At 48.8% G+C, this 12,106-nt stretch overlaps 1 protein-coding gene across 11 annotated transcripts in view; it reads right to left on the reverse strand.

The window, feature by feature from the left end:
• Positions 1 to 273: 273 nt before the first annotated feature.
• The window catches only part of TFAP2B (transcription factor AP-2 beta), a 32,675-nt gene continuing 20,842 nt past the window's right edge, over positions 274 to 12,106 (reverse strand). For 5 of the 11 annotated variants that reach the window (XM_029243618.1, XM_029243625.1, XM_029243621.1 and 2 more), the window contains 5 exons: positions 11,379 to 11,520; positions 8,256 to 8,515; positions 3,514 to 7,191; positions 2,865 to 2,929; positions 274 to 316 (listed from right to left, as the gene is read on the reverse strand). In XM_029243618.1, the coding sequence (XP_029099451.1) occupies positions 7,130 to 7,191; positions 8,256 to 8,515; positions 11,379 to 11,520 (464 nt within the window). In that variant the 3' untranslated portion in view covers positions 274 to 316; positions 2,865 to 2,929; positions 3,514 to 7,129. Of the gene's footprint in view, positions 317 to 2,864; positions 2,930 to 3,513; positions 7,192 to 8,029; positions 8,516 to 11,378; positions 11,521 to 12,106 lie in introns of those variants that run through there. The other 6 variants (XM_029243619.1, XM_029243626.1, XM_029243616.1 and 3 more) reach the window with 4 other exon arrangements.

Below are 12,106 nucleotides of genomic sequence, written 5' to 3' on the forward strand. Positions count from 1 at the left end.
TGCTGTGTAGAAGCTATCTAATATCCTGTTTCCTTAGAAACTCAGATGATGGTCGCACTCACTTTGCCCACTTGAACAGCCACCGGCGCTTCCAGGTCATCAGGTGTTTCCGAGCTGCCCGGCCTCTACTTGCGCATCCGGACGCCAGGTTCTAGCGTTCAGGACCTGATGGTTCACGCAGGGAGCGCTAGAACTCATTGGGGTGACTTGTGTCCGATTTGGGTCCGAGTTTCCCCAAAGACTTGCAAGCGTCCCTTCCACGCCTCTGTACCCCAGTGCTCACGTACCAGCTTTTCTCCAGTCATTTGATAAATGTCTGTACAAGAAGGAACATTTGACTGTTCCAGAGGTCAGATTCTGACCTTCCCGGAATATTCTATGCAAACACGCCCTGGACGTGTCCTCCTCCCGGTAAAACGCGTGGGCTAATGATAGCTGACAGCCACATCCTTGAAACGTTTGCTAATACGTCAGCGAACAGGTACGTCCCGGACGTTGACTGGTGGTCCAGACACAGATGACTGCCAGGCCTGCCCTCCGAGCGGCCTGGACAGGTCACGCTTTGCTAAGTCCATTGGCTATTATGCTGCTTTTTAAAAATTTTAAAGAGCATTTTTATGCAGAGGCCTCTCCCGGCAGCATGTGTGACCCCTATTTGAGTCTGGACGCCTCTCGACTGAGTCAGCTCCAGAAGGCTGCAGCCCGTCCGAGAGAAGGGAAAAAGCGAAAAGCAGCAGAGTGGGAAAGAACAAATAGGTTCCGAACAAATGGGCCAAAAATCGCCGCTTGACCTTGCTAGTTCGAGACCAGCGGCAGCGTAGAACGTGTTGAACTTGTGTGACAAAAAGGCTCCCTCATCTCAGCATAAACAGTTTGAAAAAAAAAGAAAAAGGTTGCCCACGCCGCAGCCGTTTGCAAACTTGACCTCCAGGGCGCGGAGCGAAAAGCCTGACGCGCCGACCGCGCCCTGGGTAGTCGCTAGGCCCGGAGTTACGCCCCGGGGCGCCGCGGCGCGTGCGTGCGTGCGCGTGCGTAGGCGTCTGCGCGTGCGCGCTCGTTGACACTCGGCCCTGCCACCCGGAGAGCGTGCCTAGTCGCGGGCAGGGGCGCCGTGTGCGTGCGCTCCGCGCGGGCAGGGACGGCTTACGCGCGATACGTACGCACGCAGACTGGGCCAGGGGTGTGAATGGCTCAGCGCTGGTGCCTAGTCTCCGCGTTGCTGTCCGTGGCTGCGTCCTGGAAACGTGGCGGTGGGAGTGCTCCAACCTGTGACCTGAGGGAGGGACCCGTGCCAAGAAAGTGGACCCGGGGAGACGTTTGACTGAACTCGCCCTCAGGAAGCGCTGGGATTATTTATGAGGCCTGATTTAAAAGTAGTGGCTGCCAGGGATGTGAAAAAGGAGCTCACCCCAAGCTATGAGAGAAGTTATAGTCGTAAGAATGCTGTTTATGACGGTATAAATCAGTGTGGAGCTTGTGATGGGAAATAACGGAGAGCATGAGTTTGGGATAGACACAAGGAAACAAAGTCAAGAAGGAAAATTGAGTTTTCGCCCTCCGTGTTCTGACCCCGCGTAGTTCCTCCTTTCCAAGGCGCCCACGATTCCTGCGGGGAAGCTGGGGAGGGGTGAGCCCACCCCGTGGCGGGGCGGGGCGGTTCGGGTCTTCCCCAAGTTGAAACGAAGCTTGTTAGAGGGCGAGGGAATACATGTAAATAAACAACTCAGAAGATTTATGGGAAGGAGTTCAACTTTATAGGACTGTAGTTATAGAGCCATTGCTGGTTCACTTTTTAAATAGATTAATGGGAAGCTAAAATTAATGGACTTGCGAGCTGCACATTTAATTTCTGAGGCTTCGACATGACAGACAACCGCCTTCGAAGTCCACGCACGGAAGGCAGCCTGCGTCGGGAGTCATGAGCGCCCCCAAGAAGACACACGTCCCATCGGGCCAGTATATCTCTGGTGGCTCTAAGCTCTGGCTGCCCGGGGTCCCAGGGAAAGGACCCCATGGGGCTGTTTTTGCAAATGAAGAGAAACAATGTGGCCTCGTAAAAAAACAATCGGCTCTTCTTCCTACTAGCATTATTTTTAATCAGGGCCCGTAAGCCGCTAATGCGGGCGGGCGAGCAGGTGGGCTTCTTGGCCACTGGAAGCCGCGCACCTGGGCTGGCTGCCTCCAGGTCACCTCCTCCAAGGTCACCCAGCGTCCCCGCGCTGGGCCTGTTGTCAGGGTCCACGGCCTAGCAGTTCCAGCTGCCGTTCTTTCCTTACTCCTTCTGCAGCCTGGTTAAGACAGTAACAAAAGGGCCGGCGAGGAGCTGTAACTAGCAGCCCAGGGCCATTTTGTTAGGCAAGGCTCTCTCTGGCTTCCTATCTTTCCTTCCCTCTCCTCAAGTTCCTTCCCCACAGGCCCCTCAGGACCTTGAGTTTGGGGTGACTGTCTCAGATCCTTGTCAAATGGTGGTGGAAAGAGGAGGTGGTCTGGAATTTACCTATGGAATAATAGATGGAAGGTCTGTTTCTCCAGAGCTGGTGTTAACCCTTCAGTAGGAAAACTTGCCATAGGATATGGAAATTACTCATCACCGCCTTTGTATAATCCTAGTGGTAACCAACCCCTCACTCTCCAAAAGGCAAATGAAAAGGAAACTCAATGTAAAACATTTGAGCCAGAGACAAAGGCATATACCTATTTTCTTTCTAGACAAATGGATTGCACGCCCTCTTAATCACACTTCCCTTGTGTATTTTTTTCTTCCTTCTACTTCCCTTCCCTTTTTGATTCACTCATTTATAATTCTAGCCATGATACCCCCCCCTTTTTAGTTAATAGGGAAGCCAAGAAGTGGAAAATCTCACATAAAGCAGATTCCATTGTCCTTTCTGTCTTTCCCTATAGGGAAGTCCAACTGGGAATGAGTCATCTGAAAAACAGAAAATTGATATGGGAGGCATATTATTAATTACCTGAGTGCCAACTATATGCTAAGCACTCTCCTAATCCAGGGTTTTCGAGATTTAACTTTGCCAGTTATCCTTAAATATATGCATGTTGCTGTTCCTGCTTTTTATAATTAAACTAGACAATGTTGGAAAGGACCTTAGGAGGCCCACATTTTACAGATAAAGACTTTGAGGTCCAAAGAGAAACAGTGACTCGTGCATACCGTTTAACAGCTTGGACGGATTTACTTTCCTAGCCTCAGGGAAGACACCCAAGCCTTGGGATGAAATACAGATTGAGAAGATGTTTGATCACTGCAGCCCATTAGGGCTGGGCTGCAGCCCATTAACCCAAATGAGAAAAGCTCTGGCTTCCCTGGGCATCTTCTGAGCCTAAGGTAGGAAACCTCCTAAGACAGCCTCTTTCCTCCTCTGGTCAAGGGAGCTTTTCCTCATTTGTTTATGGAAGGCCTTGCACTGCTGGTGAGGTCAGGGTTGGGTTCAGTCCTGAAATGAGCCAGTTAATTCCCCCAGATCCCAAGGTGTGGGGTGCAGGAGCCCATACCTGGCCCTGTGGGCTTCTGTCCTGCACCATCTCCGTCAAAACATCATGGCAGAATGCCATCCCACCAGCAACATGAAGGGAGCATCATCTTTGACTTGGACCCAGAGGCCCTTCGTTCCTGGGACACGGACTCTTAATAACCTGGGAAGTAAGTAATTTGACAACCTCATTTTTTTAAAGGGCAATATAAACCAAGAGATGCAGTTAACGTGGGCTTTTATTGCAAATCCAGCTAGAAATAGAGAGAAGAGTGTCAATTTGGAATTTTAATGAATCAAAAACACCTTCTAGTGAAAACAAAAGTGTCCATTTTTTCTGGGAGGCAAAATATATTGTATTTATTGTAAGGAAAACACTGCCTGTGTTTCAATGATTGAGGGGGGACAAAAAGAAAAAAAATTCTTGGCCATAACTTGTTTCTGTCTGTAGAATTAAACAACATCTATACTCAAGAAACTGAAGATGAAAACAACAAAAACACAACCATCTTTTTATTTATGTAAATCAGGTCAACACTGGACAATAAACCAATTTCTACCCATTACCATAACAGCTTGTCTATAAAGAACAGAGAAATTCAGATAGGATTCTACCTAGGGTCAAGCGGTTTGTTTTTTTTTTTTAACCACCCATTCACAGAGGTATAGATTCACAGATAAATAATCCCAAACTACCTGCTCACCATATTTACACATTCCCATTAAATTAAGCATAAATAAATATATACAAACTTAACATGGATACCCTCCAGAGCTCTTCTCGTGAAGAGTCAATAGATTGATATTTCTCGATTGTTGTCAAAAACAATGTTAGTGAATTAGAGACCAACTCAACAGAGGAGTCGATTTTGGCATTTCAAGAAGAATAGTGTTCATTCTACTTTTTAAAAGAAAACAAAACGAATTTTGTTATTTTTTTTTAACCTGATCATTTAACATACATCAGCACAGGAGGGGAAACACTGTTTGGGCTCTTGAGGCAACATCAGATGGTTTAAGGTTATTTCCTTTCCACAGAATGTATTACGCATACAGGATATCAAATGTGAGGACAAACTCCCTATAAATGCTCTAAGTAGGGACGAGTTGCCCTTTTAAGTAAGGCTTTGTACCGGAGGAACAGTGTGTAGATAAGTTTGGGGTATTTCAGGTTTTCCATTCGACCGAAGTTTTCATAGGATATAAAATAGTTGCTTGAGAAAAAGTGGTTTCCTTGGCCAAAGAAAATAAAACAGCCAGGTCTTTGAAAGGTTCTTCAGTTCTTTATGTAGGGGTGGAGAAAGCTAAGGATATGGTGCCAGAGAGAAGTAAAAAAAAAAAAGCAAGCTAACTAGGGGAGAATCCTCACCCAGAACAGCCCTTTTTTTCTCTCTTTGCTTCCAGGAGAGCCACAATACGTGCAAGAGGAGGCAGGACTGGACAGAGAATGGTCAGGAGACCTTTAGAACCTCCAAAGGAACTTGCAAAGTGGGAAGTGCGAGGGCAGCGCTGCCACGTCCTGACTCTTGCTTTCTACCTTTAGCTCTTTTGGTTTGGGACCGGGCACTTAGGAGTGGGCACGCGGCTTGGATACAGTGTCTTAAGAGTGCAGGGGTGGGGTGGGGGGAGAGCTGCAACTCACCTGTTTAGTTTGGAAACAGGACTCAAAGGGGCTTGCTTTAAACGTTTCCCTTGACTTAAAAGGCAAACTCTTGAGTTAATCCCACTGTTTATTGATTTATGGGCCCAAGGAAACCAAATCTTTTAATAACTCAATTATCAGATAAACGTAGCAGGCCTGGCTAACGAAAGCAAGGGGGCGGGGGTCGTACAGGAAAGGAGAAGTGGGGGAGGGAGAGGGGGCAGTGGGTTCTCTCCACGTTGCGTGGAGGCGGGGTGCGGGGGAGAGATGCTAAGCGCTCTGCTCTGCCCGGGCGCCAAAGGAACGCCCGGAGGAGGGCGAAGGGCGACGAAGGAGCCTGCGTAGCCCAGTAAGACAATTCCTACCCCATCACCCGCCTTTGGGAGCCTGAGGGTGGAGAGATTTCGTACCGGCAAAGGCGGGGGAAGCTTCCGATCCCCTGGACATTTCTAGGCCACTCGCCCTCGGGAAGCACGCGCCTGGGGCGGCCGCTGGCAGCAAGGGGCTCAGGCAGCGCTGAGACCCCTCCCGCCTGCAGCCCGCGGGGCGCCGCCCCATTACCTACTGGAGCACCGGGCTTTCTCGGTCGCCTTAGCCCTTAGGGTGAGACCGAGAGCGGGAAGGGCCCGCGCGGCCCGCGGCCCCTCCAGCGGCTGATTCTATGTCCTCAACACGACTGGGCGCGAGTGGCCCCCACGCTCTCGGGACCTGCACAGTAAGAGCAAGGCGCGTCCATCGCGTCTCTCGCACGTCACACGCGTGGGGCGCGTTGCCCTGCAAGGAAAGGAGACGATGGTTTTCAGTGCGGTTTCTCCCGGCCTTTGGCAATCAGAATACGTCTAATGCAAGCGGCCAGGCCCTCGGACAAAGGCGCAGGCTTCTGAGCTGGGAAGAGATGGAGTGTCTACACGCTCCCTGAGGTCTAGTTCCCAGCCTTTGCACTCCTGTCAACTCATCAATGGCTGAGCCCTGAACACCCAGAGGCCCCCAAAGAAGCTGACGTGGATGGGCGGGGGTCTGACATCAGCCATTGCTTGGGCTCTCCTGGTGGTCTGAAGCCAGCTCCTTAACTCAGCCCCCCCATAAAAATGTCAGTGCAAAACTCAGCAGGTTCCTAAATCCGACCCTCTAACCTCCCTCCTCCCCAGGCCAAGGCCCATGGGCCAGCAGACCTGAGAGTCCCCGTGGGTCCTAACTGTAAATCCTGCAGAACAAACCTCTGGATCTTTATATTCAAGGGATGCTGCAAAGGTCCTAATGCCTACTTTGTTTAAAGAGATGCGTTCATGCACACTCTATTTAGAGACCTAGGTCATCCACTCCTTCGCCCCTGGGGATTTCCCACTGCTTTGGGGATGGTGGGAACAATGGGTTTCAGATCTTATTTCAAGATAACGCTCAGGTGAAGCCCAAGAAAGGAGCAGGGCTGCCAGAAGTGAGAGATATTAAATGTATGAAACTTTATCCACTGGGAATAGTCCCAGTGTATCCAGACAGTAACATTCAAAGCTGAAATACATCTCCTTTCACTTTGCATTATTTTACCATTATTGCCCAAAACAAGTGCACGTCTGGGAGGGGAAAAAACGCCTCATTCACAAAGCATCTTGTAAGAAAGCAATTGTTGCTGAAACACAGGAGCTTGCACCACCCCCCTCCCCGCGACCACTCGACCACTAGCAAAGCTGCTGCTTTCCCCACAATCACCAAAGAGCCCAAGGAAATGGAATCCACTTTAAAGGCAAGGGAATAATGTTAAAATATTGGGCTCCAAGAACACCTACTCCTCTCCCCTAAAATTCATTTAGCAGCTCCCCACTTCCCTGGAATTCTGTGTTGAGGTATCTGTTAGCAACTAGACTCAAAGCTGCTTCAATCTCTTATTGGCCACTTTCTAAATTATTCCCTTTGAGCTTCTTTAAAGAAGTGCACCTGCAGAATTCTGACACACAGGCTGTGATTAAAAAGGGATCGGAATTTTTTTTTTCTCTGTACCTTATAGATTGTGTAGGAAGCCCAAGTCCTCTTTGAAGAAGCTCATAAACCATGCGGGCAAAGCTTTGGAAAACAGAAGAGAATGAAATGGTACATACCCCTCCGAAGGAATTACATACTAATCAACGTATTCATATTGTGTTTGGGTTTTACTATTGTTCTTAAAATTGGTAGATGACACATATGATAACAAATGCAAGATGCTCTGTAGGCAGATGCTGGCAAGGCTGGGAACTAGTAACGTTTCGGAAAAGAACTGATGAGGAGTCTGAATCAACTTATTGGTCCGGATTTTCCTCGGCCGGGCCGCGGGAGCCTCTCCTCGGCCAGCCGGCCCGAGAGCTGCAGCCACTGCCTGCGTCCCCGCGGGCCTCCCGCCCAACCCGCCCTCGCCCTCCCTAATTAAGCAAACGGCCCGGAGTTGGGTCCCCTTGAGTTAAGGACACAGGGCGGGGCGGGGGCGGGGTCACCAAGGGGACCACAACAGCGCACCAGAGGGCTAACCACACGCCTTTTCATCCCGGAAGATTCCCGTGACAGCCGGAGGGAGGCAGGGCAACGTAGAAAAAGGGTGGCTGGGAGAGGGGCGAGGTGAGATGGAAGGGCGGGGACTGCCAGAGAGTTTCCTAAAAATATATTAAAAATTTAAAAAGTTCGTGCGTCTCAGTCAACCAGCTCTCAAAGCACTGACACCGACACGGTTTCTCCGATTTTCTTCCAATAAGTTAGAGTTTTCTCACGTTTAGTCTTATGTTTATTTTCCAAAGGGAAAAAAATTCATGGTTTTCTTTTTATTATCAGTATTACTAAGCTCGAAAGAACCGAAGTGGAAAATCCGGACGGTTGTCTCCAAGTGTATCTTGAAATAGACACTGAGAACCGATACTGTTGCTCCGTGGTACGCCTCAAGTTTTTTTTTTTTTTAAGTTATTTAGCTTTGTTTTTTTTTTAACTTTGATTGTATGTGTATTCTACCTAATATAATTCTTCCAAAGCCAATCCAATATTTTTAGAGCTAAAATTAAATTTTTTTCTGTTTTCCTTTTGTATTTAAAACATTTTTCCTTTTTTTTTTTTTTAAATTTTTCATTTCCTGTGTTTCTCCTCCTTGTCGCCAGTTTTACTACCTGGGCCTTCCCCAGACGTGTGCCTGTTAGTGGTGGTGTTGTTCAAGAACATCTTGTCCATGCCTTTGAGCGCCTCGGTGAGATAGTTCTGCAGGGCCGTGAGCGCGGCGCAAATGGCGGGGGCGCCGAAGCCGTGCGTGATGAGGCTGAAGTGCGTGAGGCAGCTCTGGATCCCCGGCTCCAGGATGGGGCTGGGCCGGCTGTTTCCGATCGGCGTCCGGTCCTGAGCCAGCAGATCCGTAAATTCTTTACAAAGTTGCCTGCAAAGGGGCGGGAGAGGAACAACAACAATAAGAAAGCAAAACAACAACAAAAAAAAAACACCCTCAGTGTCGTTGTCATTGACATTCTAAAGGAGACGCTCACAAGAGCCCAGGGGCGCCCAGTCACGGGAGAGCCGGAGAGCGAGGCTAATGTGGGCGATTCCGCTCTGTTTCCTTTCCCAGCGTTCTCCCTTCTAGAGCAGCTGGGACTGGAAGGAAAGCGGGGGTGGGGATTTTAGGCACCCCTTCCATCCCAAAGCCTGGCCTCTCCCCCACCCCACCCCCGCCCGTCTTTCCCCCTTCATTCCAGGACTGCATAAACCCCACTTTGGGAAATGTGCTAGGCTTTAGCGTTTGATTTGCAATCTTCAGTAACTTTTAGCTCTTACCTGACAGTTCCTCTAAAAGCCCTCTCCCCCTCCTCTCCCCTGCCTCTCCAACCTCTTGGTGATCAGACTCAAAAAGCCGGGAAGGAGTTAGGGCCCTGGGCCACAAGCCTGTCCCTGGCACAGAAGCAGATTGCTGGAGCCTTGCGTGGCCCAGGGCAATCAACTGTTTATTCCAGGAGAGAATGCCGATTCCATTCAAAGCAAAAAGCTGTTTACCTGCAGCATTTGAGAAGGGAAGTATTCCCACCACCACCACACCTTTTTCCCTTCCTTTTAAAGCACAGGCTACCGAAGATCTTTGTACAACAATATTGTTGTCCATATAAAAGGATTCCCACATTGTTTAAATAAAACCTAAAGGTAGATGGTTAAGACTCCAGGGAGGGTAGATTTTTATTGTTGAAGGTTTTTATTTCAAGGCACTGACAATTTAGAGGACTCTCCCAGCCTTAGAAATCCTGCGTGCCTAACTATGGACTAAACTTATTTGAGAAATTTTTAATATAGGAGGTGGACAAAAGGATTTTAGCCCTGAAGGTCCAGTGGCTTGGTTCACCTTGTGGTCAGAAGTATGGCATCCCAAAGGTCATAGCCTTTCACAGGCTGGCAGACTTCTGCCAGCCTGCCTCCACCTGGTCTCCAGGGTGGTGAGAAAAGAAAATCTACAGAACGCCAATCACAGGCCTCCCTGGGATAGTCTGACACTTGGTGACACCTGGCCTGGCCAACAGGTGAATAGGGCAGATACCTGGAGGCCCACGTCAGTGACCCTGGGGCACCTTTTCCCAGGGGATTACTCCCAGGAGGAGAAATGGAATACCTCCTCCCCAGCCTGCAGCAGCCAGAAAAGGTGTTTGGTTTTAAGGCTGATGGGTAGAGGACACTACCAGGAATCCTCTCACTACTCGTTTCTCTGTTCAAAATGCATACATACATCCTCCCAACCAGGAAGAAACGGGTAACAGTTCTGACCTAAATAGGGCAGTTCTTAAGTCAGACATACCTCAGGATCATCTGTGGGGTTCAAATACACACATCCAGGCCTCCACCCTCACTGATTCCCACTCAGGGAGCCTGGGGCTAGGTCCACAAATAATTACCTTGAAAATGCTCCCCAGCTGATTCTGATACTCCCCTCAGGTTAAGAAGTGCTGGCCTTAAGAGAAGCCACAAGCACTCCTTAGGGAAACCACAGAGTTGTTTGTGGAATCCTGTCATCTAATTTAGCCACTTTAGTTTTATTTTTTCCCCAAAGTACCTTTACTCTTTTATAAAGCACCAACAGTTCCCCTGCCACTAGCCACCAGGGCAAGGGGTAAGAGGGCGATTTACTGATAAAGATCTATTATATTGCTAGTTGGTACATCAGAGGAAAGCCTTCTAAAAAGACGGTGGGTGCCAGGTTTTGATCGTTGGAAGAGATGGTTAAAGGCTTTCCTGAAGTTTGTACTCATTACCAAAGTGCCAAAAAGGAAATGCTGAACTGAGGAGAACAAATGCTTAGAGTCAAACATTTTAAATCTTCAAAGCCCAAACCAGGGTCTGTAAGCAATTAAAGTTCTGGGACATTAATATTTTTTGACCCTGCGGAAAGGGGCAATCAAATTCCAATCACGTCTCAAAAACATCTGGACAAATTTGAGCAAATGATTTTTCAGCCTTCCATATATTTCTTTAAATTACGCTGTCAACGGAACAAACCGCGTCCTCCAGCACTAAATAAATGAGCGCCGCTGTTTGGGCCGCGCCTGCGAGAGAAACGTGCGGGCGCACGCAGCGCCGCCCACTGCAGGCCTGAGCCGGCCATAAAACACCAGCAATATGACATCGAAGCCAAAGACAGGAGTAAATCAAATAAATAGAAAACCCACTGTAAAAGTTCAAATGAGCTCTAGACCTAAATTTAGCCAGAGATTTACTATTTTCCCCTCTAGAGTTGTAGTAAATTTTACGTCTGTGGAAGATGCCAAACAGCAACGTTGGAAAGAGAGTAATTAGAGCTGCGGGTAGAGATGGGTGAACGTGGGTGACATATAGACACCCTGAGCGAGCACGCGTGGCTGTGTGGATAAGACAGGGAGATGTGGACCCCACGGAGAAATATGCATCCAGGGATGCAGGAAAGAACTGGAACAGGGGCCCAACCGGAAAAGGTCTGCCTGCCATCCCCAGGGTTGGGGATGTGAATTGTAAAAAGCCTGGATTCGGATTAATAAAGCCATCCCTCTCAGAAACTAGGAAATAGAGAAAACACACAAATACGAAGCCCATAATCAACGCTGAGGGGTGGGGGCGGAGGGGGGCGGAGGGGGGAGGGTTCCCTAGCCAGCCATCCACGGGCTTTCCACCACTGAGCTGCTTCCCTGCCCCACCGAGGAAGTCTGCGCTGCCGCTCCCACCTCCTCCCCCCAAGAGAGGCGGCTCCGCAGGTTGGGAGTCTGGGATGAGGACCACGAGTCCAGGACACTCACTTGGTGGCCAGCAGCATATTCTTCCGGGAGTGCAGGTCACTGGGGTCCGTGTGCTGCCGGTTCAAATACTCAGAAACAGCTTTGGCGGGAAACTCCGTTTCGCAAATGTACCCAAAATCCCGAGCTAAGTGAACAGCCTCTCCTGAAAAGACAACCGCAGAGGAAATAATCAGCACCCAGTCCCTGACCATCCCAAGGGCAGGAGGCGTTCCCTGGTCAATTCTGTTATTATTTACAAAAGAGGCCAACTGTTAAGGGTTAATAGCAAAGATGAGACAGATGCCCAAACTAAACATGGTTCTCAGACCGTAATTGACGTTGATGGAACAAACTTTGTTCCTGCCGCTCTTTCCAGCCTCTCCCTGATCATCCTTCCAGCCAAGTCCTAGCTAGACATCCCCTGAACAGCTTCAGGTCTCCCACACCTCATGCCTTTGTCTTAAGGGAAAGGTGGTCAGGCATTCAGGAACTACCTTACAATTGCACCTAGATAGACAGTGAGCTGGATAGTCAAGCCAGAGTCCCCCTTTCTTTTTTAAAGCATCTGTTACACCTGCTTTAAATAAAATTTAAAAGTCTTCCTATCTTTTGTATCTTCCTATAATAACTAATATATACAAATATAGATCCCTGTGTGTCTATGTCCACATATATTAAAGAATATGTAAATCGTATGTGGATCCGTTTCTATCCAGCAATGAAATATTTAATCTCCTTGTCAGTTTCCT

This window comes from Monodon monoceros, unplaced genomic scaffold, assembly GCF_005190385.1.
Source record: "Monodon monoceros isolate NGI ecotype Baffin Bay Population unplaced genomic scaffold, NGI_Narwhal_1 Super_Scaffold_3, whole genome shotgun sequence".
In the NCBI taxonomy this organism is placed as follows: domain Eukaryota; kingdom Metazoa; phylum Chordata; class Mammalia; order Artiodactyla; family Monodontidae; genus Monodon; species Monodon monoceros.